Source organism: Anser anser, assembly GCF_964211835.1.
Source record: "Anser anser genome assembly, chromosome: 15".
NCBI classification, from domain to species: Eukaryota; Metazoa; Chordata; class Aves; order Anseriformes; family Anatidae; genus Anser; species Anser anser.
Window position 1 is genome coordinate 5,733,690 of NC_139736.1, and position 27,680 is coordinate 5,761,369.

The 27,680-nt window shown below is 61.6% G+C and overlaps 2 protein-coding genes across 13 annotated transcripts; one reads left to right on the forward strand and one right to left on the reverse strand.

Moving 5' to 3' along the window:
- Window positions 1–1,634: 1,634 nt before the first annotated feature.
- On the reverse strand, window positions 1,635–14,861 carry MAFK (MAF bZIP transcription factor K). Of its 6 annotated transcripts, none has more exons than XM_083799952.1 (3): window positions 14,691–14,861; window positions 7,311–7,390; window positions 1,635–6,376 (listed from the first exon to the last, which is right to left on the reverse strand). In XM_083799952.1, exons 2-3 carry the CDS (start codon window positions 7,344–7,346, stop codon window positions 5,942–5,944), a joined length of 471 nt encoding a protein of 156 aa, XP_083656078.1. In that variant the 5' UTR covers window positions 7,347–7,390; window positions 14,691–14,861; the 3' UTR covers window positions 1,635–5,941. The 6 variants fall into 6 exon arrangements, with proteins under 6 accessions (XP_083656078.1, XP_083656082.1, XP_083656083.1 ...); XM_083799956.1 differs by lacking the exon at window positions 14,691–14,861 and adding an exon at window positions 11,197–11,329; XM_083799957.1 differs by lacking the exon at window positions 14,691–14,861 and adding an exon at window positions 9,364–9,557.
- On the forward strand, window positions 13,163–27,364 carry LOC310881955 (lysosomal alpha-glucosidase-like). 7 transcript variants are annotated; one of them, XM_083799938.1, is made up of 20 exons: window positions 13,163–13,295; window positions 18,281–18,836; window positions 19,051–19,196; window positions 20,129–20,294; window positions 20,585–20,681; window positions 21,596–21,715; window positions 21,909–22,027; window positions 22,104–22,235; window positions 23,003–23,113; window positions 23,887–24,000; window positions 24,296–24,380; window positions 24,687–24,804; window positions 25,125–25,258; window positions 25,400–25,551; window positions 25,663–25,811; window positions 25,904–26,045; window positions 26,249–26,347; window positions 26,520–26,684; window positions 26,756–26,902; window positions 27,052–27,364. In XM_083799938.1, exons 2-20 carry the CDS (start codon window positions 18,291–18,293, stop codon window positions 27,112–27,114), a joined length of 2,805 nt encoding a protein of 934 aa, XP_083656064.1. In that variant the 5' UTR covers window positions 13,163–13,295; window positions 18,281–18,290; the 3' UTR covers window positions 27,115–27,364. The 7 variants fall into 7 exon arrangements, with proteins under 7 accessions (XP_083656064.1, XP_083656063.1, XP_083656066.1 ...); XM_083799937.1 differs by lacking the exon at window positions 13,163–13,295 and adding an exon at window positions 15,719–16,450; XM_083799940.1 differs by lacking the exon at window positions 13,163–13,295 and adding an exon at window positions 16,547–16,978.
- The last annotated feature ends 316 nt before the right edge of the window (window positions 27,365–27,680 follow it).

Genomic DNA, 27,680 nt, shown 5'->3' on the forward strand with positions numbered 1-27,680 from the left:
AACCCGAAGGAGCCGTGCTGGGCTGGACCCCAGCTGGTGGCCGTGCTGTGCAGCAGCAGGCAACGCGGCTTCCTCAGCAGGCTCGGCCTCCTGCTCCTCCAGAGCCTCTCCGAGAGGGGAGAGAGGCTCACGGCTCCCCCTGGGCTCTGCCCCTGCCCTCAAACCCCTGCAATGACGAAATGCATCCGCATAGAGCCGAAATACCCAAGGCGCCTTAGGTGGCCTGAGTTGTCTAGCAGCCATGCTGCTGTGCTCCTCTGGCAGGATGCCTCCTCTTCCTCTACAACAGGAGCGTGGAGAAAGCTGGAGGCAAAGCTGGGCCCTGCCAGCAGCAGGCTCTGGTGGTCAGCACGGCTGTTTTCCACGGACACGGCTGGGCTGGGGTACCCGGTCCTCTCGGGGCCCATCCTGCCCTCAGCACCCACAAGAGCAGGGGCTGACCATGCTGCCCTCAGACCGTGCACTGCAAGGCAGAAGCATTTCTTTTCTGGGGCGGTGGCACCCACCAGCGAGGCCCCAGACCTCCGCAGGCAGCAGGTCACAAGACCTGCCAGCGGGACGCATGCGGTGCCAGCCCCACGTACCGAGACTTCCCCCGGCTCTAGGCCTTCCTTCCTCCTGCCCTAAGCACGGTGAGGGCCGGGTCTCCTTTCACCCCTGAACTTCCACCTGGCTGAGTCCCGACACCCTCTTCCACCTCAGCTCCCGATCCTCCATCCCTGACAGACACAACGTCCCACCTTCCTCACTGCCACCCCCAGCTCCCCACTGCCTTCCCTGCCGACAGGAGCTGAAGCAGACGATGGAGGCCTCCTCCAACCGCTCACCAGTGACCACGACCACCCCCAGGCCTCCCCCATGTCCCTGCTCGGCCGAGCCTGGCCCACCTCTGGCACCTGATGGCTGTCCCTTAGCTGCTGGCATGCACAGCCTCCTCAGTCCTGCTGCTGTTTGCCAACAAATAACCCTACCGCTCGCTCTGTCCTTGGCCGAGGCACCCACCCGCCTCCAACACGCTGCCTTGGCCCAGCACAGACCCCATGTTTCCCCCCTTCAGCCATCCCTAAAAACTGGGACTTGTAGCAGGGGACCAAAGCTAACGTGGCTCCCAGGAGCTCTCTGTCAGAGGCACCACTCACTGCTTTAAATCCCAGAGGAACCAACAGGGAAAAACAAAGTATTGATTTAAGGGGTTAAAGCTGTTTCTCCACAAGCAGTTGCATAGGAAGCACCGCAGGGCTCTTTCACAACCCCAGAGGGCGGGGAGCAGCTCTCCCCACCCCAGGACCTGTCTCACCTTCCGAGCTCTCCCCGCCAAGCCCCGCAGCGTGCCCCCAGCACCGTGACCGGCCTGGTCACGGTCAGTCCCCAAATGCTCTGCGAAGCCACCACCACAAAACGCCCCCGATGCTCACGGACAGGAACCACGTCTCACACGTCGTGGCTGGGACCTGGGCGAGCTGGTGGCTCCACACGTACCCGACTGGCTCTGACACTCACAAGAGGCTTCCTCCCGAAAATACAGAGCTCACCCGCAGCACTGCATCCAGCTGCACGCTGCTCGGGCGACAGCCGAGGGAAACACGTCCCTGAAAATCAATGCAAGCTCCAAAACGCTGACCATACACCAGGGCAAGTCTGAAACCAGAAAATGCTTTATTGGAAAGGTACAAAAAAACCAGTCACTGCAGCTAAATTTACAGCAATAAATTACGTTGTGGCTGTCAAGAGAAAGTAATGGACACATACACAGGGCTACTCGCCTTACAAACAGGAATCCACATTGCTTGGTATATCAATAATTTATTTTATAATAAAAAAGCAGCACAAAAATAAATATTGAAATGAAATTACTGAGTAACCACAGAGGATAGAATGAGCTGGTGATAAAAAACAACTTAAAACAGAAGACTTCTATCATTAAAAAAATGAAAGCAAGTATCCACCATCTACGGAAACACCCCAGCAGACTGAAATACAGACGAAGGAAAACAAATCCACGTTACAAAAGTTTTTCGTTTTCGTTTTGTTTTTCTTTGTTTTCTTTTTTTCTTTTTTTTTAAATAAAAACAATCATGACAATGAAGTTTAAATGATTCGAGAGAGAAAAAAAAAAAAAAAGAAGAACCAAAATGCCACCTTCTCCTCCTCCCCGGGGTCTGAGCCGTGTAGAAGCCCGACCGTGCCACGCGTCCATGGCATCGCGCCCTCGCCCACCAGCACCTGTCCCTCCCCACAGCTGTGGTGGCACCCAGGGCTCCTGCAGGCGGTAGGGGTGGGCAAGAGCTGAGATGCTGACTTGCTTCGAGGGTCTGGAGGTGCCCTGGAGGGAAAAGATTTCCCCACTGCCAATGGAGAGACCAGCAAAGGTGCCTATGAGACCAGGGACTCCCTCCCGGTACCTGTGTGGATGCTGCAGGCCGTTCCAGCATCCCGCTGTGCCCACGTTGCGGAGGGGCAAGGAAGGCCAGGCCCGGGAGAGCACTCCCAGCACTCAAACTCAGAGCCCACCGCTCCTTGGCAAGCGAAGAGGGGCAGAGAAGGGAGCCCCGGCACCCCAACTACTGCAGCGAGAGATGAGCGAGAGGTACTGCGGCGGGGGAGCGCCCTGGGGACTCTGCAGCGGCAGCCAGCTCCCCGCACCACGCTTGCCCTGGGTGTCAGGCTTGCAAGTGCAGGACGGAGAGGAAAAAAAAAAAAAAAAGAAAAAAAAAATCAAACAGAAACAAACCAAACCCCAGAGGAATGCAATGTGACAACCCCAAGCTGGAGGGCCCTCCGGGACGGAGGGTGGAGGAGCTGGGTCTCCAACGTGGTCAACAGCTTTCGGGTCATTCCTCCCTCCACGTTACCTTGCAATTCTGATCCCCCTGTGGAAGTTTAGCCAGGACATTTCATTCCCCTCCAGGTCACCACCCAGGGAGCCCTGGACTGGCAATTTCTTTTAATAAAGATTTACAGTATCAAACTTGGAAAAAAAATTATTTTTTTTTTTTACGAAAAATCTGTACGATAAAATGTATATAATTATATATTTATATATATATTTCTCTCTCTTTAAATATTTCCACGTGGTCCTTATGGATATCCAATATGGATTACCTACCATGGCTATGGTATCAACAGCTTTAACAACACCCAGGCCTCTTGTTCTTTATCGAGTGACCAGAGATTTAAGTGCCTACCAGCACTAAACTAGCAATCGCTTGGACAAGCCTTTGGCACCCTTCCAAGAACTGGAAAAAAGAAATACTTGGCCGCAAGGGAAGTGCCACATAAAAGATATGTTTCTCAACTCATTCCAACAGCAAGAAGACCCTCCCCAAGGAACAAAGTTCAACCTCCGTCCCCCTCCGTGCGACTGGTCTGCTTTCACCGACAGGGGGTCAAGGGCAGCCAGAGGGTGTTCCTATCTAGCCAGGAATGTTATGGAGCTCTGGAGCTGTTTTAAAGACTGGAAGCATTTGGGCATTTTCAAGTCAACTGGCCTTTTTCGTTAAAGTTTTCATTTAAAGCCCCAACAGTGCCAGGAGTCTCCATTTTGCCTGTTTTCGGAGGCACCTGTAAAGGTCTGGGAAAGTTTCCAACGTTTGCGAGCTGGAGAACATGAGAGGACCAGGAAATGACAGTAACATCTTTCTCTTCCTCAGCTTCTGCTGTGGGAGTCAATAACTGGTACTGATACACAGGACATCGATCTGCCTGTTAGGAGATAGGGAGGGAGTGGAGGAGAAATGAGGTAACGCCAAGTGTCATCCAAACTCCACGGGTTGGAAAGCCACTTGTAGGAAACTCCCTGCTCCCCTCCGTGACACGCGGATCCGGCGGGGGCGACAAGCCTGCAGGAAGCATTTCGCTCGCACCCTTCCTGGCTCAGTAAGGTCACGAAGGTAGGTGTTGAGGACTGAACGAGAACCGAGGCTGAGGCTTCTCTTTTCATTAACCTATTTCACAGAGGGCCCCCTTGGGAAATGCAGAGACTCCAATGACAAGGTGAAAAAATAAAAAAGGAAAAGCAAGCTAATGACTTCTTCCAAAGACAAAGAGGGCTGAAACTCTGCAAACTTACTGCCATTCAAGACAAGACAGAGCCCCGAACAACAAGTCGTACTGGGTGGTGGATGCCAGCCTCCTGCCCCCTTTACATGGCACTCCATCACTTCTCCTTCAGTCCAAAACACCGGTCAACTCTCCGTGATCTCTGGCTTCTACTCCGGAGCCCAAATCCCCATAGCTCTTCCCCTCAGCTTCACCTTCAGAAACCTCACTTCTCACCTGCGTGACAACAGGCATCGTCCGTTCCACAAGTCTCTGCCCTGCCAAACTCACAGTCCCTTTTCTTTCCTACTTCAAAAAGAAAATAAAAAAGACAACGAAACGCACAAACACCAACATAGCTATTTTTTTACAGTGACCTGGAAACACTCGTCCTTTCGGCGCTGCTGCGCGACAGCAGAATCCCTCCTCTCGGCTTCCTGCCCACTGCCGAGCCAGAAATCCCTCTCCCCAACCACTGCTCAGAGCCACACGCACGACTTCTCGGTCCCAACTCTTCCTTCCCCTACGCGCGACCATCTTCGTCCTGCCCTCCGTGCGTCTCCCGGGGCAATTCACAGATTCCCGAGAGGAAGCGTCAAGTTTCAGGGTCACATTCACACAGGTTGTCTGAACACTGAGGGTTGTAGGCTGTACTCTTTGGATCCTGACTGACACGAGACAGAGAGGAAAAGCCTCGCACGGCTCCCGTCTGACCTCCCCACAGCCCTCCTATGGCCATCAAAGAGCCCAGCTCTGCAGCTGGGACCATCGCTGCCTACCCACCACTTCCACCAAAGAGGAGGCTCTAACGTCTCTCCTTCTGCCCGTGTCCCTCTGGTTACACTTCAGTGCTTTAAAAACGTCCCAAATACTCCACGCAAACCCCTTCTCAGAGCGCTGAGCCCAGCAGAACCGCCCCGCCGTCTCGCAGCCTCCACCTGGTAATACTTCCAGCATCGTTCCTCCTCGTCTCCCCTCTCCTCCCCATCACACAGCTCTTCACAGCATTTACTGTGCCTCCTTCCCCTAAGCTTCGGGGAATCCATGAAAATAAAACGAAAAAAAAGCCGCTATTTCAAAACCGCGGATCATTTGGAAGAAATACACTGCATAAATATACCCAATTCACAGGCACACCTTAGGGAAGGAGCTATTAGGAAACTTGGGCTTGGAATAAAGGAGGCTGCAATGTAATATTTTTTATAGGCCACACAGGTAGTGGGGCGTATTAAAATATGTAAAATATATATTTTTCCATATTTTAACAGCATGGATTGAAAACAAAAGGTTGTTCCTAATGTGTGAGGTCACACCCAAGCATTAGTCTCCATCATCCTCCCACTCCCATCCACTCTTGGCAGGATGAAGCCCAAACCGAAATGCCTATTTCCCTGCCCTCGCGACAGCAGATGGAAGCGGGGAGGGTAGGGGAGACCCTTCTGACAGGGAGCAGGATGCCACTAAAGGAAACTCTTTTCCATACATTCATCTCACGTGACGATTTCTACGGTCCATCTGTTTCCTGGCTCTTGAGCATCGTTCACGAAGACTCCGGAGGCTCCTCGGGTATCTTCTCCCAGCTGGAAAGCTGCCCACGGCGGGGAGGGGGCCGGGGGAGGCAGGGGGAAGGAGGAAGCAACTTGTACTGCATACAGAGCTCAGTCCTGGACACGAGGGGTTGGTGGAGCCACCGAGTCCAGAGAGAAGCAGCCAGTTAAGTTCCCTTTATAGGTTTGGGGTTTGTTTTTTTTGTTTTGTTTTCCTTTTCTTCTTTTTTTTTTTTACGCTTTTGGAAGAGAATCGTTAAGATGCCAATTCTTGACGTGACCAAGGACTCCGGAACAATGCATAAGAGCCTTCTCCCCTCCCTCCGCAAGGCTGCTAGTTCCCCCCCCCGAGGGCACTAGGACGCTGCTGAGAACGGCACAGAACTGGATGAGATTTCGGCGGATTTCACAATGGTGATGACACTGGTGGTGGCAACTTTGGCCGGGGTAATAGGCCCTCGCGCCACAGTACGAGCAAAGGTCTGGAGTGCTTCGTACTTGGAGCGCAAGGCGTCCAGCTCGAGCTTCATGCTGCTGTTCTCTCTGGCCAGCTTCTCCACCTCTTGCTGCAACTCAACCCGCTGCCTCTCGAGCTCCTCTTTCTGAGTCACGCGCTTGATGCGGCAGCTGGCAGCGTAGCCCCGGTTCTTCAGCGTGCGCCTCCGCTGCTTCAGCCGGATGACCTCCTCCTTGGTGAGACCCCTCAGGTGCTGGTTCAGCTCCCGTACGGACATTGACACGAGCTCATCGTCGCTCAGCACGGGGGCATTCTCTCCCGACTCCTCCTTTACCTGCAAACACCAACAGCACAGGGGTAGCAGCGGCCCCGCGGGCGGCGGAGGGGCTGCCCCCTGCCAGCAGCACGCCCCGAGGCACCGCGGGGAGCTCAAGGAAATAAAAGGAGACTGAATTCGTCCTCGGCCAGGACTCGGGGCCGAGCCCTGACGATGACACCCTCCACCACATCACGCTGGGACACCCGTGCGGCAGGCTCCGAGCAGAACAGCCACTTGTGCGCAGGGTTTAATTTGGCACGCTGTGGCTTTTCATCAAAGGCTGCTCGTCGGAGCACTGACCAAAACCAGCCCTGTGTGGCTTCAAGGAGCACGGCCTGATCGGGTTTTCCTGCACCAGAGAGACACCGAGGGTGTGTGCCTCACTCTCGAGCAGGTCTGCTGCCACAGCTACGCCCAGAACCTCCAAGACATCATTCTTCTGGCTCTTCTGACACTACAGACACCTGGAACAAAGAGCCAGGACACCAGAAAAGCTGCACCAGAGCATGAACCACGCACGCCTGGTCCACCGCGCAGCAGGTATACCCGAGGCATTTACTGCCTTGTGGATCTGCACGGGAACAGGTGGAAGCTGCCTTTCCCCACTGCACCTCACCCCTGAGAGCAGAAGTACTGCATTGCCAGGCCTGGGAGCGCTGCTGTCAGGGTGCTGCCAGCACCTGCCCTACCCCAAGGTCTCCTGGATGGCAACTGGGATGCTCGAGCCCGCAACCCCAGAGACTTCAGCCATATTTCTAGATACAACTAGCATTCTTCTACCCTATCTCTCTTGGAGATCTTTCCCATAGATAATGGGAAATTATATCAGCACCCATTTGTAAGAGTCTCTCAGAAGAAAAGATGAGCCACGTGCGATGGGTGCAGCACGGAGCACGGCTCTGCCACGGCCTCCCCTGCCACCCAGCGGCACCCGCTCGGCCTCCCCTACCTTTAACGCCTTGTTCGGTTTGGGATTAGTCGTCATAACCTGAGCACAGTCTTCTGGACAAAACTGCTCAGAAATTGCAACTGGAAAAAAAACAAAACACAAAACAAGGTTTTCAGGTTACGCCAATCTCAGACATGAAGGCAGGTTAAGGGAAAAGACACCCAATACACGGCCCGAAACCCCAGTCCAAGCCACCCCTGAAAAACACTGCACCATCGCTTAAAACCCTGGGAAGGGTTCAGAGATCCACCTGCCCTGTACAGACGTGAGGAAGAGACATTTGTACGGACAAGCTCATTGCTTCCTGATGCTGAAGACCTCAGCTTTTGCTTTTAAGCACACCGTGACGAGGCAGGGAGCGAGGGAAGGACACCCACCCGCCTGTAAACAACAGCGATGCGATGCGAGCGGCCATGCACTGCCACCTCTTTGCTGGGGGATCACCAAGCGCGGCCACCCGGGCCCCTTCCCCTGCTCGTCTCCCTCCAGAGGCAACCCAAACGCTCTGGACACCCCCTTAGGGACCGGCCGGAGAGTCACCTCCGCTCATAAAAGGCTCTGCAAAGCCACAAGACAACAACTCCCTTCACCCTCCTTTTGACGATTATTAACACGGCTTGACATTGAATCAGCAGCCCAGAAATAGGCTGCCTGGTTCGTCACCTGCTTCCAGCGCCGTCCCCACCCAAAGGCGACGCTACTGGAAAACCCAAACGCCAGGAACAAAAGCCCCCCCCCCCCAGTAATGACAAAGCAAGGCAGGACTTTGCCTCTCCCAGCACACCGAGACCTGACGATGCTCGCCGCCGCGCGCTGACCCCCCGGCGATGTCTGGCAAGGCGCTGGCAGGTCCCCCGGCGGCACCCTTCGCTCCCACCTCCCCGGGGGGGCTTAAATACACCCCCCCCCCCCCAGCCTTTCGGCGACGAGCCACCCGAAACCTCGGGTTTCGGCAGCAGCCGCGGGGACCTTACCCTTGGCGAGGCGAGCGCAGCCGTGCCACCATCACAGCCTCCGCCTGTCGCTCCCCCGGCGGGGAGGGCTCCCGCGGCGCGCCGGTCCCCCCCGCCACGCCACCGGCTCCGAGGGGCTGCGCAGCCGGCGGCACCGCGCCCGTCTGGCGGCAGCCCCGCTCCCCTTCTCCTCCCGCCCCCCCCCAACTCCCCGGACCCGGCCCAGCCCAAACCCTCCCCGTTTCCACGTCTGCGTCGTGTCACACATCCTAATCATTCATGAAAAATCCAGCCGAAGCATCCCAAGCATGATTCCCTTCCGATAGTTGCCATGGTGACCTTGGGAAAGTAGCCAACCCCGAGACAGTCGCCATGGAAACCGAGAAGCCCAAAAGCGATAACGACTTCAGGTCATGTCTGTGCAAAGACATCACGAGGTCGTCGGCGAGTAAACAAACTCATTCATATCTGCAAACAGCGGGTGGAGGGACCCGGGGGTGCAAAGGTGGGCTGCGGGGACACGAGGGAGCCGCGTGGGTGCTGCCCGTGCTGCTGTCACCTGCGCTTTGTCAGGCGAGACACCTCACTGTCACACGGCTGACGTACAAAGCGAGACGAAGAGCTGGGGGTGGAGGGTTGAAAAAAAAATAAATAATAATAATAATAATAATAATACTCCCGCAAGTGCCGAGATACTATCCCAGACATCAGGGTGCGCGTTCAGGCGCCTCCTCTATTTTCCAGCCCGAGGCAGCGCGGCTCCGCACGCCCGCCGGAGGAGGGACGAGGCCGAGACGCTGGGTGATGAATGGACCGCTCCGAGCAACTGGTGCTGCTTCTGCCAGAGCATCCCGCAGCCCTGCCCTGCTCTCCTCCAGCACCCACCCCACCCCGGGCACGGCTCCCGCTGCCCCTTACTCGCCATGAGCCCGGGGTTCCCCCCCCCAAGCCAACTTCCCCGAGCTGCGTTGGGCGCGAGGGCCGGCTCTTGCCTTCGCCGTCCTCCTCCTCCTCCTCATCGCTTCCCCTCGGCCGCCCACCCCTACCTCCAGGCCGGAGGCGCGCGCGCTAGCACGAAGGAGGAAGGAAAAGCTCCTCGCCTCGGCCCAACGGTCCCGGCGAGCTGGGGGGAGCGGAGCGCTGCCAGTGCGTAAAGGAAGCGGCCGGCAGCCCCCTCCCTGCGCACGCGGGGAGCCGCGGCCGCGCAGGCAGTTGGTGCCATAGCTATGCAGTGAGTCACCAGCTGTTTACAGACTTGGAGAGCTCGCATTCCCACAGCATCAGGAACTCTTCCTCCCCTCGGCATCCCCCCCCCTCCTTCTTCTTCCCTCGCCACCCCCCCCCAGCCCTACAAGGAAAGGGGCGCGATGCCGGCCCCGTTGGCGGCACCCAACGCGACGCAACGCAACGCACGGCGCGGGGCGGCCGGAAAAGGAAAGGCGAGAAGGAGGTGGGGGGGGGGGAACGCGACACGGCAGGGCGGTGACACCCACCGGTTGCACAAAAAGCCTTTTGATCCTCACCCAACGTGTCTTCAAAGCGCCTTCTGCGCCAGCCGATGGAAAAACTGAACAGGCCGCTTGGCCGCGCGGGGACGGAAAGAAACGTAAAAGAGCGCGGAAAACATGCGGCGAGGGTTGAGATCGCCTCCGGCGGGGGTCAGCGCACGGGTGCGAGGCGGCTCGGCGTGGTGACGGCCCCCCCCGGTCACCTGTCACCCTGTGCAGCATCTCCCGACCCCACGCCTTCCTCCGGCCGCGCCGCACACCCAAGTGCTCTGGTCGGGCTGCGGTCAGTCCTGTTACGTGGCTGGGCCATGTCGCGGCCGCTGGTGGCACACGGGATGGGGACAAGGATGCGGACGTGCCCAAACAGCTCCAGGAGGAGCACACGAGCTCCCCATCACCCCGCCCACGCTCTCGATGCCCACACAGCACCACTTGCGATCCCCACCAGTGGCACGGGCACGTCACCTGAACCACAGACCCCCCACCGGCCAAATCCTGCCCCTCGGCACCACTTTGGGTTACTCGGCTCCCAGTGACAGGGCATTCCCAAAGTGAGAGGCAAAAACCCCAGGACGGAATAGTAAATCGTCCCGCAAACATGCCGAACCCATGGCATCCCCCAAATGCACTGCTCTGGGGTCTGCGGGGACCCCACCCGCGATTTGATTACTCCAGCCCTTCCAGTCTGCACCCTGCTGCTGCCCTTCTTTCCTTAATTGCATTTGCTGCATCACGTCTAAAATTAGGAGCTCGGCTTTTTGGAACGAGGAGCGCATTACATCTTTATTCTGTAAGCAGCGTGACACACTTAGGACGCTACATAAATAAAACAGCGAGTAGTAAGACAGCAGCCGTACAGGCAAAGGCTTTTACAGCTCGGCTCCACGCTCGTATCTAAAGCGAGTGTTTTGACTGGGTGTTGCACAAAAAGCCCTGGTAATTCCGCAATGAAGTTACCCACCGGCAGCCTCGCCAACGCCCTCTCTCCCCCTCACAGAGGGCTCCTGTGCCGCTGGCAGCGCCCTCCCCAAAACCTTCCCCAAAACCCACTCCTGGCACCTCGAGGCTGAGGGTCGCAGCCTGGAGCTCCCGGTGACCCCCGGCTCTGGGTGTCGGAGACAGCCCGGCCGTGCCGAGGCGAGGCAGAGCCTTCCACGAGAGGTTGGTAATTAAGAGAAAGAAGAGACGCCAGAACGCGATTTCAGACTTTCCACGCTACGGGGCTTTCAGAGCGTGTTCCGCGTTAAGGATTTACTACAAAGGCTCCGCCGACACCCGACAACTGCGGATGAACTCGAGTTTTCAAACTCTTTCTGCGCCGAAAGACAGCCCCGGCCAGAACACGAGCGCCTGGCAGACAGCCCCGCTGGTGCTCAGCTTCCATCCTCACACAAGTACAGCAAACTGAAAACACGCGACCCTCACCTCCAGCCAGGCCAGCACCTACTTCCAGAGGGCAGAAAAACGGCGAAACGTTCAAGCAGCGGCGGGGATCTCCGCCGGCGAGCCTCAGTTGAGCACCGAGGGGAATTCTCTGCTCATTCCCAAACTCAGGGATTTAATTCCCGGGCATCTGCTGTAGCAAGTTACCCAAATCTCCCCCGTTTATCCCCAAATCACTCCCAGCTTCAGGAGGCTAGCCGGAGGGATGCGCTTCCCAAGGACACCGCCGGATCCAACAGGCGAAGGCAACCACAGATGCTTCGATCTTCATCTCCGCGCCCCCGCCACGGGTCTGTGACGGGCTGCAGCACGGCACGCCGAGCACCATCCCTCGCCCGTCATTTCAGAAAGCCCTTCCCCTGCTCTGACAACCTTCACGCAGCCCGCGAGGCAGACTGACGGCTGTCATTCATTCGGAACAGGAGAGGGGAGGACCGGGCTGCCGGCGTGAATCCGGGAGCGCAAGCGAGGCAATATATTTGACACGAGCAGGGAGAAGACACCAGGAGGGGTGAGTCACTGTTTACTGTTCTCCGCGCAGCCCTCGCCCAGCTGGCCAGCTTTCCATTTCCCTTATGGATCGGAACCAGCATCCAGCAGCAAAGGGGAGATTCGGGAACCTTTGGAGCAAACGCGAGAGCTGCCAGGACACGGCTCTCTGGGGCGCTCTCTGGGGAAGCCTGGACAGAGATCAGACGGGCTGCGCTGCGTTGGTAAACAACTTCGTCGGATGCTGCAGAGAGCCTGTGGTGAGGGAGCGGAGCACCACGAGGGTACCAGGAGGGTACCAGGAGGGTACGCCTGTCACAGCTGGAACCCAGGACCTCGGGGGACACAAGGTGTCCGAAGGGGACAGGTACGCAGAAGACACTGCCGGTCCTCACAAGCCACAGCGCAGGGTGCTCCTCCCACCGTGCGCTCACAAAGGTGGTGACAGAGCTGCACCCGAATCACGTCCCAGCACCGTGAGCCCAAAGACACCCCTCTCCTACGCAGAGGAGCCGAGGCACCGAGCAGCAAACGGCTCGGCTCACTCACACAGGATCTGATCAGATCCCACGCATGTGGCCAGACGTCAGTTTGGACATCTTCACCGGCTGTGACACAGCAACGCAGTGGCGTGGCTATTTGGGGTCCTGCTGCCATGCAAAGCGAGGGGATTTGCTACGGGATCCATCCCCCCCGCCCGGGAGCTTCGCGGTGCTGCCTCTCTTCCCCCCGGTCCTTGTGTTTATGGTCGCGGCGCCGCGTGGCTTTGCGCTTGCTTCATGCTTGGAAGGCTCTGCCCGAGTTTGAAGATAGCCTGAAACAATAGCTCAGACAGAAGTGGAAACTGCCTGCTCATCTCGACAGGGTGCTGAGCCTGAAACTTCCTGATAATTGAAAGTGCTAGCGCTGCTCAAGTGTTTCACAGCTGGATGTTTACAGAAACCGTCAGCGAGCGAGCTTATCCCACAAACCCCAAGTGCCGCGGGGCCAGCACTCCCAGCTGTCCTCTCCTGGCTCCCCAGCTCAAGGTTTTCAGCGCCCGGCCCCGCAGCGCGCTCCGGCCATCAGTCACCGCTCGAGGCTGATGGAATCAGGAGCGCGTCGCGCCCATACGTCCCCAGATTGCCCAGGTGGGCGCAGGAACGAGGTGAAACGTGACAAAGCGCCCTGTCCTCGAGGGGAAAGCGCAAAATAAAAGGCAGCAAACCGCTGGCTGGTTTAGGAACACTTCTGAAGCAGGGCACGAGCGTGCCCTAATATAGCCAGGGACACGCGACGCACCGCGGCTCCGGCACAGAGCCCTGGTGAGCCAAGAGGCCGGCAGCGTGTCCTGCTAAGGACAGCCGCCACGCCCCAACCTCACGGCCAGCATTAATTACAATTAATTAACGGCGTCCAGCACCTCCGTCAGGTACCAGCGGAGTTAACTCTCCTGCCGCCCGGCCCTGCGCGGCGCCATTGGACAGCGGCGGCATCCATCACGCCTCGGAAGTGACTGCGCGGGGAAGGCTGCTCTGCGCCAGTGTGTACACGGAAGGAGAGGGCAAGAGGCGCCGAGCACGCACCGCTCGCAGCAGCGAGCAAAGCCCAAGGTAAATTAACTCGCTGCTAAAGCACGGCAGCACCGGGCTGGGGCGCAGGGTCAAGCGTCTCGATGGCCAGGGCTTGGAAGGCAGCGATGGCACGCGTGGCTCCCGTCCCGCAGCCGTCCCGACGGCTCTCGGCTCCTGTCCTGACGCCTCCGGGCTCACCTCCTCTTCGCAGCCCCCCCGACGCCGGGGGCAGGCAGGTGAAAGCGAAAATGGAGGCCTCGCCGCTTCCCGCGGCGGCGCGCTGCCCAACGGGGGCTCGTTCCTAATTTCAGACCTCGTGGCCTGCTTTCGGCACGGCCGGTGAAACAGCCCACGAGGGAGGCGAGCAGCCCCGCCAGGAGCAGCAGCAACAGCAGCAGGAGGAGGAGGAAGGAGGCCCTCATCGGGCACTTGGCGAGTCCAGAGGTCTCAGTTCCCCTCCCGGCCGTTTCTCCGTCTCACGCCACTTTTCTTCCCCGTCCCCGCCACCGCCACGGACGGGCTTTCCCCACCCCCGTTTCGGAGCAAACCCCAAAATACCAGCACCAAAACTCCCCACCGACCCGCGCCCACGTGGCGGCCGTGCCCGCAGCCAGGGGGTCCTGGCAGCCCCTGCCCACGGCTGCACCCACCCGTTAAGGAGCCACGCGTGGGGCACTCGGAGCCCCCCCCCGACCCCACCGATAGGAAAACCCCCGGCCCCACAAAGCCTCCTGGCTTTGGACCCCCAGCACCGCACCAGCTTTAATAGGGTGTATTTTAAACACCGTTAAAAATCCAGGCACCGGCTGCCCCGGGGGGGGGGCCACAGGATAGACCTGGACATGAAGGCGGGGTGCTGAAAACCCCAAAGCGGAGCCGCGCATCACCGTGCCCCCCCCCACAACTTCAGGCAACTTTTCCATCGGGCCACGCAGCGGAACCGGCCCGGGGGGGGGTCCAAAAAAAATGGGGGGGGGTAAGAAAGGGGGGGGGGCGGCGGGGCTGGGCGGGGCGGGTGGCAACGGCAACAGCCGCGAACGGCGGCGGGGTCGCGGCACCCCCCAGCTTCCCGGAGCCCCCCCCCCCGCCCCGTTCCCCCCCGGTTGCCGGAGCCCCCCCCCGGCGCCCCCCCTCCACGTGCTGCCGGCCCTGCTGGGCGCGGGGCGGCGGCCCCACGTGCCCGGCGCGGTGGTGACTCAGCACTTCGAGCCCAGCCGCCGCGGCGGGCGCGACCCCACCCGGACACCGCGCTACGGGCACCGGGGGGCAGCGCCGAGCCGAGCCGAGCCGAGCCGAGCCGGGGTGTCCGACCCCCCCCACACACACCCCGTAACCCCCCCGTAACCCCCCCTAGCGGCGCCCCCCCGCCCTTTTAACCCCCCCCCCCCCCCCCGGCCTGGTGCCGACCCCGCCGTGCCCGCCGCGGGTGCTCACCTGCAGTGCCGGCGGGAGCGCGCGCGCGCTCCCGGGGCGGCCGGAGCGGGGGGGGGGGGGCGGCGGCGGGGGCGCTGCTGGGGCTCGCTCCGAGCCAGTCCCGCGGACAACAACAAGCGCGGGGCCGCCCCCTCCCCCCCCCCCCCCCCGCCCCGCGCCCCGCCGCGCCCCGCCCGGACCAATCAGAAGGCGCCGCCGCTTCCGGCCCGGCCGCGTCACCGCCGCGCGTCAATCACCGCCCGCCCCGTGACGTCAGCGCCCCGCCGGCCACGCCCACGCGGGTTCATTCATGGCGAAGGGCGGCGGGAGGGGGGAGGGCGGAGGGGGCGGGGCTACGACGAGGGGGCGGGGTCACGGCGAGGGGGCGGGGTCACGACGAGGGGGCGGGGTCACGACGAGGGGGCGGGGTCACGGGGCGCCGCGCCCCGGGGGAGGCTGGACTCGGGGGAGGCCGGCCCCCGGTGGAATTTCCCCCCCCAGTGGAGGTGTCCCCGCCGGTGGAGGCTGCTTCCGAGTGGGGGTCTCTGCCCCCGTGGAGGGTCTCCCCGGTGGAGGTCTCCCCCCCCTAGTGGAGGCTCCCCACAGTGGAGGTTCTCCTCCCCGGTGGAGGTTCTCCTCCCCGGTGGAGGCTCCCCTCCCAGTGGAGGCTCCCCCCAAGTGGAGGCCTCTCCCCCCTTGTGGAGGCTGCCCCCCAAGTGGAGGCTCCTCCCCTGTGGAGGTCTCCCCCGGTGGAGGTTCTCCCCCCAAGTGGAGGTCTCCCCCCAGGTAGAAGCTTCCCCCAGTGGAGGTTCTCCCCCCCAAGCAGAGGTCTCCCCCCAAGTGGAGGCTCCTCCCCTGTGGAGGTCTCCCCCAGTGGAGGTCTCCCCCCATAGAACTCCCCCCCCCCCCATGGAAGTTTCCCCATCCAGTGGAGCTTCCCACCCCCCTCGTGAAGGCCCCCCCCCCCCCGGTGGAGGTTCCCCCCCCCGGAGGCTCCCACCCCATGGAGGGGCACGGCGCGGTGAAGGCCATGGGGTTTGCAGCGCGTGGGCCCGGTCACAGGGCGGTCACGGTGCTGCTTTGCTGAGCCGCCGGGACGTGTGCTGGGAGTCATGAGGCTGGCGAGGATGATTAGAGGCTATTTTGGTGCCCGGCTGGGCAGCTCCTGGCAGGGCCTCCCATCCTCCGTGGGGCACCGAGATGGTCCCCGCTGTCGCAACTCGCCGCCCCGGAGGCCAGCAGGGTGTTGCCAGGCCTCAGCTGCACCAAACCCACACTTTTTGTGAGTCCAGCTTGCTGCCACGGCATCATCCCGGTGGCACAAGCAACGCCTCGTCCTTCAGTGGCATCCAGGGGAGGTGCAAATGCCCAGGGGATGAATCAAGGCAGGTGGCTGACCAAAACCGCGGCCTCCATCGAACCTGACCTCCCTTTTTATTTTTCTTGTGCGAGGCTGTCACAAGTTCATTGCAAAGCCGGCGCCGTCACGGGGCGCTTTGTGCTCCCAGCCCCAAACATCCTCGCTCGAGCGCGTCACGGGATCACAGGATGGGTTGGGTAGGACGGAACCTCAAAGCCCACCCAGTCCCAACCCCGCTGCCGTGGCAGGGACGCCTCCCAGCAGACCGGGGTTTTTCCCCCTCCCTTGGCCAGGACGGGGTTTGCTGGCCCCCTACGCCACGGGGGATTGCTCGAGGTTCTGCTTCTGGGGCAACTGGCCTGCCCGCGCCCGCTCCTCCTTTTGGTTTTCGTTCCCTGGAGAAAGCAGCTCTGCTCCAAAGGTCTGTCGGCCTTCGCTGCTGACCTTTAGACCGCGGTGGCCTTCGGCAGTAAACAGCGAGCAGCTCCCCAGTCCCCTGAGAGCGGGGAGTCCTGGGCAGGAGCGTGCACCTCCACGTGCTCGGCAGCCAGATGAGTGTGGGAGAACGGGCAGAAATTTGGTGAAATCCAGGGCAGAAAGCGGGGCTTGCTTTGGGGTTGTGGGGAGCCGTGGGTCTAACCCACCCGCCGCGTGCTCAGAACAGCTCAGGCACCGAGATTCCCCGATGCAAGAGTCAGCGCAGGCGTCCCTTCCACCCTCTGCTTTGGCTAAACCCTGAGGATGAGGCGGGGGGGTTGGAGGCGTGTGCTGGGTCTGGAGACCCCGCGGCCATACAGGGACACCGATAGAACTGCTCGTCTCCCATATCCTCCACCACGGGGCTTCAGAACAGCGTCGGGTGCGGGTGTGTGGACATAAATATGTATAAAAAGAGCACAAAGCAGCCGAGGAGGCAGCCACGAGGCGCGTGCTGGCGCTGCTACTAGAGGTGAGCGGTAGGCGCCGGGCGCCTTGTCGGGGCTTTACGGCGCAGCGGGCAGAACCGCAGCGCTGGGAGCCCTGCCCGCCCGCCCTGCCCGCACGCAGCCCCAATGTCAAGAGGAGACACGTGTACGTAAGCTCCTGGCACGGCCAGAGCGCTGCCTCCCCGGGCAGGGCTGGGGGCCCCCCACCCTCCATGCCTTTTGGCAGGGCCGGCCGTGTCCCCCCTCGTCCCCAAAACACCACCGCCGCACGGTGGCATCGCGGGCGGCCTGGCGCGAGGGCGGTGCGGGGGCCGGTGGCGTGCTGGGGGGCCTGGGGGTGCATGCGGGGCGCGAGGGTGATCGCAGGGTCCTGGCCCCGCTGTCACCCCCGGGGTGAGGACAAAGCGCCCGTCGCGCGAGGCTGGGGCGCTGCGGGGTGGGCGCTGCCGCTGCGGGGCTCGCAGCCAGGGCCCGGCAGGTTGAGTTATTTTGGTGTTGGAGACAGGGCAGGGTTAATGGGGAACGAGAGCTGCTTGCCAGCGAAATCCCTTCTGCTGAGCTTTTGAGATTGCACGGTGGAGGTGAGGGGGGTCCCAGCGCTTTGGCAGAAAGCGGAGGGGAAAAAAAAAAAGTTGTGTCCGTATTTATAGGGCTGGGACTGCTCCCTGCAGGCAGCATGCGGGGGGGGGGGGGGGTTCTCCTTCGCTTCCAGGCTGGAAAATGCTTGCCTGAGAGGTTTGTGAAATCATTTTTTATCAGTGGGAGGCAAAGATTGACAGCATATTCCCTGCCAGCCCTTGTCCAGCCCTCCCCAGGCTAAAACGTCTGACTCAGGGCTTTGGGCGTGAGCAGGGGATGCTCAGAGGAGAGGATGCTTGGAGCAGAGGAGGCTCAGGACAGAGGAGGCTCGGAGCAGAGGATGCTCTGCACCTTAGTGCTCCCAGCACCACGGCTCTGCTCCGATGGGTGAAGGGGGCTTGGTTTTGCTTGCAGCTTCTGGAAACGCTGCAGCCCGTAAATTCAGGCCTGGGTAAAACTCCTTGAGGGGATGCTGTGACACCAGCCAAGGTGGGGTTCGGTCTGGTGGGGCTTGGTCTCCAGGGGAGCCTTGTGGCAGGGTCTCCTTGTGCTCTGGTGGGGCCAGAACCAGCCTGGCATGGGCAGCTCTGGGCAAAGCCGTTCTTGGTGCCGTGAGTTTGCAGTGCCCATTTAAGCCGCTGCAGGATGCTCTGCCTGAAATGGGGGCATCGGGCGCAGAGACCCCATCCTGGCAAGCTTCCCCTGGCTGGTTCCTTCACCCGTGCCCCCGTCCTTCTCCCCTGTAGCCCCAGGACGATGAAGTTGTACCAGAAGCTGAGGACAGCAGTGCCGCAGCTGGTGGTGAGCCAGGAGGAGGATGAGGAGGAGGAGGAGGAGGATGTGGACGCCCCGACACCCACCGGCCACAGCAGGCTGGCCCCGTGGTGGGTGAGCAGCGGGCTGCTGCTGACCGCCGTGCTGCTGAGCACCGTCACCGTCTGGGTGCTGCGACAAGTGTCCGGGGGCTGGCATGGCCCCGCGCCGCCCTCCCAGTGCCACCAGGTCCCCGAGAGCCACCGCTTCGACTGCTACCCGGAGCGGCGCGTGGTGGTGACCCAGGAGCTCTGCGAGGGCCGGGGGTGCTGCTTCGTCGAGACCCCCCCGGCAGCGGGGGGCGAGAGGGGGGTGCCCTGGTGCTTCTACCCCCCCGACTTCCCCAGCTACGCGCTGCAGAGCCTCAACCAGACGGCGCTGGGCATGGTGGGGCTGCTGGTGCGCAGGGAGAAGGCCTACTACCCCCGGGACATCGAGGTGCTGCGCCTGGATGTGGAGTTGGAGACGGACACGCGGCTGCACGTCAAGGTGAGCGTGCCTCTGGTTCCCTGCCAGGGCCCGTGACCACGCTGCTGTCCCCTTGCACCCTCTGTGCCATGTCTGCAGGTGGCCACCCCCTGCTCAGAGTGGGACCAGCAGCTGCTTTGCTCCTGGCATGGCCATGCGTGGCCTCAGAGAGCATCTCCACCCCTTTGTCCTCTTGCTAAGCTGGTCTTCAGAGCATCTTCTCTCCCCCCCGCAGATAACCGATGCAGCCAACCCTCGCTACGAGGTTCCTCTGGACGTTCCCCGGGCAGAGAAGAGAGCAGAAAACCCCATCTACAGCCTGGACTTCTCCAAGGACCCCTTTGGGCTGCTGCTGCGGCGCCGAGACACGGGGACGGTGCTGTAAGAGCCACCTCCTGCACGCTGGGCACGGGGAAAGCCCTGCTCTCTCCCAGCGGGCTCCTGCCTGCCCCCCTGGGGGTTTTCCTTAGGGAAAAACGTGTCGTGGCATCTCCAGCTGGTGGTTACTCATCGCCTCCAGCCGTGCCACAGACAGTGGTGCTCACATGGGGACACAGCCTGGCCACTTGGGATGGAAACGTGGCCACGCAGGGCTGGGTGGCATCAGCACCTCTCCCCAAAGCTGCACGGTGCCCCAAATCCTCACCAGGGCGATGCAGAAGCCCAAAATCCTGTCTCAAGTAAGGCACAGCCATGGGACGTGGGTCTTCGAAGCACCACTAGTAAGGAACTTGGTGGCTCGGGGAAAGGGCCACCAAAGGGCTGCAGCTTTGCCTGTTTGGCCTTGGTTTTGGGTGTCTGTAGAGAGTTGGCCAAGCTGTGGGAACCCCCAGCAAGCTCTGGGCTCAGGGATTTAGGGGAAAAGGACCGCTGGTGGCTTTGCCGTGCTGCTCCAGTCCCCTCCGTGGCTTTGCCCATGCTGAGCCCCATTGGTGAGCTCCAGCAGCCCCTGGGGACCGTGTCCTTTCCTCCTCGCTCCTGTCCGCTAGGCCCTGTGGTCTGTCCTTTCCTTGGGAGCCGCTTATCAGAGGCAGCAGGCGGAGAACCCCCCAGCCGCATTGCCTCGATGGTTAATAATAGCCTCAGTGGAAGCTGCTGGTGTCAAATGAACGGCTGTGCCGTGCTGGGGGGCAGAGGGGGGGCAGGCTGTGCCTCGCCTTCACCCACACCCCAGTTTGCCACCTGCCAAAGACATTTGGGGCATGGATGTAGGATGGGGCACGCCACTTCGGTTCCCCAGGGATGCTTCTAGAGGGAAGGGAGCGTCCCTGATGGGCAAGAGGATTAATGTCCCCTCTGTGTCACCCTGGCAGGCTCAACACCACCGTGGCCCCCTTGATCTTCGCTGACCAGTTCCTGCAGATCTCCACGGCGCTGCCCTCCAGGTTCCTGTACGGGCTGGGGGAGCACCGCAGCACCCTGCTGCACAGCCTGGACTGGAGCACCCTCACCCTCTGGGCCCGCGACGTCTCCCCCACGGTACCCCCGGGGCAGGGGGCTGCTGGTGGGAGCCTTGGAGCCGGCGGGGACAGGGGGTGGTCACGGGGAGATGCCGGGGAGGATTTCGGTGCGATTGCAAAGCACGCACGTGCCGATGGCCCCGAGCGCTCTCCTGTGGCTGCCAGCTCCAAAACTGTCCTCGTCCGTGGGTGGCAGATGCCAGGCTGGTGGTGGCTGGCACTGGGCAGCAGAAGTGGCTTGGGGACGTTGGTTAGCCTGCGTGTCGTGGCTCCGGGCTCCCCTGCTCACCGGGCAACCTCTGCTTGCAGGAGTCGTTCAACCTGTACGGCGCTCACCCCTTCTACCTGCTGCTGGAGGAGGGCGGCGATGCTCACGGGGTTTTCCTCCTCAATAGCAATGCCATGGGTAGGTGCCCGGGGCAGCTTCAGGAACTCGGGGCAGGAGGAAGCCATAAAAGGGACAAGATGCGGTTTGCTGGCTCCGTTATTGAGCTTAGCCATCTGTTTCCTGGCTAAAGCGAGGCTCTTTAGCAACTGACGAGCAGTTTAACCACACGCCCAGCTGCTGAATTGCCGTCGGAAAAGCAAGTCCCTTGCGTGCAGCTCCGTGCCTGTTCCTCGTCTGCCCGAAACAGCCTCGCCCCGAGGCCGGCAGCGGGGCTGACCCCGGCACGGACGGGGATGCCGCCTGCTGCCCGCGCTGTCCCCAGCTGTGCCCGCCGTGCCAGCTGTGCCCTGCGGCATCCTCCTGCTGGTAACTCCCTGGGGGTCCTGCCGTGCCGGGGCTGGCACCAGTGGCCACCCGTCCCCTCCAGCAGCCAGCTGGGACAGCGCTGCTCGCACCAGGGCTCCAGCTGCGCTTCGTTGCAGCGATGCTCCCTCCCAGAGTGAGCACAGGGAAATGCTGCGGCTGAGGTTGGAGGGCTCAGCCCTGTGAAAAGCCCTAGGTCTTGTGTGCTCGCCCGTACGAGTAGCTCTCGATTCATTATTCGCCTACGAGGAGGTTTGGGGGAGGATGCGAGGGATGCGTGCGCTCACTCTTTAGGTGGGAGCTGGGGGAGAAGCACGGAGCTGCTTCAGCTTACAGAGCATGTTTTGAAAAGAGAGCTTCCTCCCAGTATAAACCAGTGATCTCCCCAGTCCGTGATGGTTTAAGCCTCCTGACACCCGCTCAGTGTTCGATCAGGGCAAGGCAGGGATTTCTCCTCTCCTCTGCCAGAGGCTGAGTGTCGCAGCAGCGCTGCCTCGCCCCGCGGTGGGGATTGGGGTCCCGGGGCTGCTCCCCACGTCTTGCTGTGGTTTTGTCCCCACTCTGCACAGAGGTGGCCCTGCAGCCCGCTCCGGCCCTGACCTGGAGGACCATCGGGGGGGTGCTGGATTTTTACATCTTCCTGGGGCCTGACCCCAACACGGTCATCCAGCAGTACCAGGAGGTGATAGGTGAGTGTCCGCACCGCGACGTGGTCTCCCGCTCGTCCCCATCCCTGCATCACCCCTGCTTCCCCACCATCACCCCAGCCCAGCCCCAGCCCCCAGGACACCAAGTGGCCACCTCTGTTCCCCCTCTCCCCTTCCTCCCCATCCCTCTGCGGTGCTGCCGTTGCTTTCGGATGCGCCACGTCTCCTCCTGCAGGTCTCCCGGCTATGCCGCCCCTCTGGGCGCTCGGCTTCCACCTCTGCCGCTGGGGCTACGGCTCCAGCAACGAGACCTGGCAGACCGTGAGGGCCATGAGGAACTTCCAGATCCCACAGGTACCCCCCAGCCCCGCGGAGGGAGGAGGGATGGGGGCCGGGGGCTGCCACGTGCCTCTGAGCCGTTTCCCCGCAGGACGCGCAGTGGAACGACATCGATTACATGGATGAGTACCGGGACTTCACCTTCGATCCCCAGAAATTCGCCTCCCTCCCCTCGCTGGTGGACGATCTCCACAAGCACAGGCAGCACTACGTTATGATCTTGGTACTCAGCTTGTCTCGCTCGTGGGCTTGTGGCCAGGCTGCAGGGCAGGGACACAGGGACAGTTGGTGGCCCCGGGTGGTCTCTGCAGGGTGCTAGCCAGCGCCGGGGCTGGGGATTTTTACCAGTGTCTGCAAACTGCCATTGGAAATCCCCTGTAAGGGCAGGGACTGCTGAGACACGGGCCAGGTTGTCACGCTGTGCTCCTGCCTGCTGCGGGAGCCCAAGGGTGCTGGGGTCCTTGTCCCCCGCGGGCAAAGGGACCGGTGACCAGAGCTGGGGTCAGGCTGCTCAGCTGGTGGCTGCCTGATGTGGGAAGCCCCGCTTCCCTTCTGGTGCTGCTGGGCTCTCGTGACCCAGCTGTGATGTCCCCTCATCCCGCGGCCAGGACACGAGATGTGGGTTCTGGAGGTCCTCGGCTGGAAACTGTCCCTGGGAGGGGAAGGTTGGGTTCCCCCGGCTGGCTGAAGTCCTTTTTGCAGCCTTGCCGTGACCTGAAGTTTCTTGCATAAGCACATGATTACTTATATTTATCCCCCAACTCCCCAAAACCCTGTAACGGGTCCTTGGGACTTGCAGAAGTGACTTGTTAGAAAACATGCCTGGAAGTGTTGAAGCAAGTTTCTGTTCCTCTTGGACAAAACAGCCACCGTGTGTGGGCTCCAGCTGACCCTGTCTTGGTTGTCTTCTCCTCTGAATCATGCTGGCATCGCAGGGGGAAGGGTCCGTGCCGTGCTGGGAAACACACTAACCCTCTGCTGCATCCCCAGGACCCTGGCATCAGCAGCACCAGCCCACGGGGCTCCTACTGGCCTTTCGATGAAGGTTTGAGACGGGGTTTGTTCATAAACACCACCCAAGGGCAGCCGCTGATCGGGCAGGTAAGGAACCGGGGCAAATCCCAGCCCCGGGGGGTTTGCAGGAGCAGGGCCAGGATTTCTTCCCTCCTGCTGCAGGAAAAGCCAGGTGGCTGATGGCCAGAGCCTGGCTCTGCTCTCAGCCCTCCCAGCTCTCTGCGTTTCACCTCGTGGCATCTCCACCAACCTCCAGAGCCAGCTCCTGCCCTGGCAGAGGCACCCGGGGAAGTCATATGAGTGCAACGGAGTCGGTGGTTCTGCCTGAGGCCGGTCATCTGATTTCTCTCCCTTCCTGTTTTTGGGGTGAGGCAAGGTTGTGCCTCCAGATCTGCTCTGGACCCGCAGCGGTTCCTTCCTGGTTTATCCCCTCCTTCCCAGCCACTCGCTCCTCCTGGCCCTTCCTCACCACCTGTAACTTTTAGAAGTCTAAAAACAGGGGGAAAAATGGCCCAGCTGTTCACGCTGTAATCCCTGGAGTGAGGCAAAGCACAGGGAAATCACAGATCCTCCCCACCGCTGGCTGGTGCGAGGGCTCATGCAAGAGGAGGCAGAGCGAGCCCAGCCCACAGATGCTGGGCTCCAGCAGCCATCCCTCGCCCAGCCACGGGGGGGTCCCAGCACCCCGAGGTGCCCAGGGGGATGCTGCACACACAGCATCCAGCGCTCAAAGCACTCAGCTTGGATTTTATCGTTGTTTTTATTGTCCCTGCTCCTTCAGCGTGCTCACAGCCCCCTGGCACCACTTCCCCGCAGTGTTCCCCCCGTGCTGAACCCTCTGCTCTGCGCCTTCGCTGCAGGTCTGGCCCGGCTACACGGCCTTCGCCGACTTCTCCAACGGGGACACGCACCGGTGGTGGCTGGAGAACCTGCGGCGCTTCCATGCCCACGTGCCCTTTGATGGCGTCTGGATCGTAAGTGCCCCCTCACCCCGGGTGGCTCCCTGTTGGATGGTGCCCGGTCCTGGAGCTTTGTCTGTCCATCTTTTAAAGGTTTTGCGGCTTTATTGTGTTTTGCAAGCACTGGGTGCTGGGAGGACGCCTGCCCCACCGCCGTGCCTACCCTTGTACGCAGTGGGCAAAGGGGCTCGGTGCTGCCGCCAGTGCTTCTGGTGTGGGAGGGAGCCCCGACCCCCTGGGTGTCAGTGCTGGGTGCTGCTGATCCCTAAAAACTCCCCCTGCAAACTGCTCCGTGATTTTCTTCGCTTAGGACATGAACGAGCCGTCCAACTTCATGGATGGGTCTGAGGAGGGCTGCCCACCGGGAGAGCTCGACAGCCCCCCGTACATGCCGGGTAAGGAGGGCGCTGAAATGCAGGCTGTGCTGGTAGGTACTGCGCGCTCTCAAGCTGCTGAAAACCGAGTGAAAACCATTTTTAAGAGACATCACATCTCCGTTTCAACCCCCGAACGTGTCCATCCCTGCTTTCGTGTGCTGGTACCTGAGCACTGCATGCTTGTGGCCATACCGGGGATGGGACTGGCCGTGGGAGCTTTCGGCGCTCAGTTTGCACCAGCAGCAGGGCACTTCGTTCAGCACGGGGGGCTGCGTGTCCCCACACCCCCCGCCACGTGCCAACGGTGACTGTCCCTCCCGGCAGCCGTGCTGGGCGATTCCCTGTCTGCCAAGACGGTGTGCGCCTCGGCGAAGCAGAGCGCCTCGGTGCACTACAACCTGCACAACCTCTACGGGCTGATGGAGGCCGAAGCGACGGCGAGGTACCCGAGCACCCTGGGGACGGGACGGGGTGAAATCCTGCTGCTCGGGGCTGGCACGGTGTAGGAAAAGGACTGGGGTTTGAGTGCCCGACCCGAAGGGAGACACTCTGGCTGCTCACAGCCTCGGGCACAGAAGTAACCCAGCAGGGCAGGGGAGTGTGCGTGGCTGCGGGGAGGGCTGGGTGGGTGAGGCTGGTCCTGGTGTTGAGCCCAGGGAGAGGGGGACCATGCTGCTTGTACCCCCAGAGCTGTCCCTCCACCTCTGAGGGTTAAGGGGGCTGCTCTCACCTGCTGCCCTGGGTTTCCACATTGCCTTCCAGTGCCTTGATCCAGATCCGGGGGAAGCGCCCCTTCGTCATCTCCCGCTCCACCTTCCCCAGCCAGGGCCGGTACTCGGGGCACTGGCTGGGTGACAACCGCAGCCAGTGGAAGGACATGTATTACTCCATCCCCGGTGGGTAGCACCGACTTACAGCCCTGTCCTTCCCCACAGCACATGCAGACCCCCAGCACCACCCCATCCTGCGTTTGGGAGGTGGCAGAGACCCCAAAACTCCCTGCATGTTGCTGAGCATCCTTGCCCACGTGTCCGCAGGGATGCTGAGCTTCAGCCTCTTCGGGATCCCGCTGGTGGGGGCCGACATCTGCGGCTTCTCCGGCAGCACCTCGGAGGAGCTGTGCACCCGCTGGATGCAGCTCGGGGCCTTCTACCCCTTCTCCCGCAACCACAACTCCCAGAATGAGAAGGTCACGGGCGGGATGCGGGATTTGGGATGTGGAGTACGGGATGGGGGATGCAGGGGGATGCCTGGCAGGGCTGGGGCTGGGGCAGTCGCTGATTCCCCACATCTCCCCCAGGCCCAGGACCCGACGGCGTTCAGCCCCGCGGCAAGGACAGCTATGAAGGATGTGCTGCTGACCCGCTACTCCCTCCTGCCCTTCCTCTACACGCTTTTCCACCGTGCCCACCTGCACGGGGAAACCGTCGCCCGGCCCTTGTTCTTTGAGTAAGAGCATCCCCGACGGAGCTGGTGAGATGCTGGATTCACCTGGATGGTGGATAGCAGCCGATGCGCACGTTGTCTCCGTCCCACCGCAGGTTTCCCCGGGACACGGCCACGTACGGGCTGGACAGGCAGTTCCTGTGGGGCCGCAGCCTGCTGGTGACGCCGGTGCTGGAGCCCGGGGTGGACTCGGTGACGGGCTATTTCCCCCGAGGCGTGTGGTACGACTTCTACACGGTGAGGAGTGCCGCCACGGTGCTCGGTCGGGTTTTGGGTGGTCCCCGCTCCACAGGGGAGGCTCCGGGAGGCTGCAGAAGGGTTAGAACACTGCGGTGTCGGTGCTGGCCATGGGGCTTGGCATCAAAGTGGCTGCTTCCTGGCCCTTTTCCTGAGCCCCCCATGGTATCTCTGACCCCACTCGGCTTTCACCACCTGCCCAGGGCTCCTCTGTGAACAGCAGCGGGGAGATGCTGAAGCTGCCGGCCCCCCTGGAGCACCTCAACCTGCATCTCCGCGAGGGCTCCATCCTGCCCACCCAGGTGAGCTCCCACCCGCCGCCTCCCTGGGCCGGGGACTGTCCCCGGGGAGATACCTACTGCACGGCGTGTGCCCCCCAGTGCCTCAAGTCCTGGTCCCCCGTGCAGGTCGCAGCCCTCCCCGCCCTGTTCTGGGCTGTCCCAACCCTACAGTGCACATGTGTTTGAACCCCAGAAACCCGGGCCCACCAGCGAGGCCAGCCGAGGGAACCCCCTGCGCCTCATCGTGGCCCTGTCCCCGGGTGCCACCGCCTGGGGGGACCTCTTCTGGGATGACGGCGAGAGCCTGGACACCTTCGAGCGGGGCAGCTACTCCTACCTGGTGTTCAACGCCACGGAGGTGGGACATGGTGGGGAGGGGGCATGGGGGGAGCCTTGGCCACCTTGTGCTCACATTGTCCCCTCCCACAGAACGTCCTCACCTCCAGCGTTCTCCACACCAGCACCGAGGCCGCCTCCGCCACCATCGGCACCCTGAGCATCTACGGGGTGCGGGAGCCTCCCCACAAGGTCCTCCTGAACGGCCAGGAGAAGCCCTTCTCCTACCTGGACAACCAGGTGTGGCCCCGTTTGGGGTGCCCCATCCAGGAGGGGGGGTCCCCAGCCCTGGCAGGGGGCTGAGGGTGCTGCTCAGGGAGGGTTTTTGGGGCGGTGAGGGAAGGATCTCTGCCCGCTGCCATCCCAGGACGTCCCCTCTTGTCCCGCAGGTCCTCACCGTGAGCGGGCTGGGCCTGGGGTTGGACCAGGCCTTCTCCCTGCAGTGGCTGTGACGGGGGGCCGGGGCTGCCCCCACCCCGCCGAGACCACCCGTCCGTGGCCGTGGTCCCAAGGCCGGGATGGGATGTGGATGTCGCCATGTGGAGGCGCTGGGGACTGTCACCTGCTGCCGCAGATGGGGATGGGGGGCACTGGGATGGGGACATGGGGGGGGATGGCTGTCGGGTGCCCCCACGCCATGATGTCGGTGTGGGGTGAGGGCTGGGTGCTGGCGGCCCCGTCTGCAATAAAGGAGTGAGGAAAGATCGGTGTGGGGCTGTGATGTGGGGCCGGGGGGTGTGTGTGGGGTGACCACGGACAGAGCTCAGCCACCCTGACCCTGCTGCCAGCACTAATAACGTCCCACCATGGTGTGCCCCCATGATGCCGCCATATAATGTCCCCCCATAATGTCCCCCCATGATGTTCCCCCATAATGTCCCCACATGATGTCCCTCATGATGTCCCCATGATGTCCCCGTAATGCCCCCCATAACGCTCCTCATGATGTCCCCCTGTGATGTCTCCCCATAACACCCCCCACAGCATCCCCCCATAATGTCCCCCCATGTCTCCCCAT

What these genes read in the sequence shown, in the direction of transcription:
- LOC310881955 (XM_083799937.1), top strand. Translation starts at nt 16,218, where the DNA reads ATGGGTTGGGTAGGACGGAACCTCAAAGCCCACCCAGTCCCAACCCCG. An exon ending in AAAGCAGCTCTGCTCCAAAG is followed by an intron (nt 16,451 to 18,280) that starts GTCTGTCGGCCT and finishes TCTCCCCTGTAG; the next exon opens with CCCCAGGACGATGAAGTTGT. An exon ending in GAGGCCGAAGCGACGGCGAG is followed by an intron (nt 24,805 to 25,124) that starts GTACCCGAGCAC and finishes ATTGCCTTCCAG; the next exon opens with TGCCTTGATCCAGATCCGGG.
- MAFK (XM_083799952.1), bottom strand. Translation starts at nt 7,346, where the DNA reads ATGACGACTAATCCCAAACCGAACAAGGCGTTAAAG. An exon ending in AACCGAACAAGGCGTTAAAG is followed by an intron (nt 6,377 to 7,310) that starts GTAGGGGAGGCC and finishes TGGTGTTTGCAG; the next exon opens with GTAAAGGAGGAGTCGGGAGA.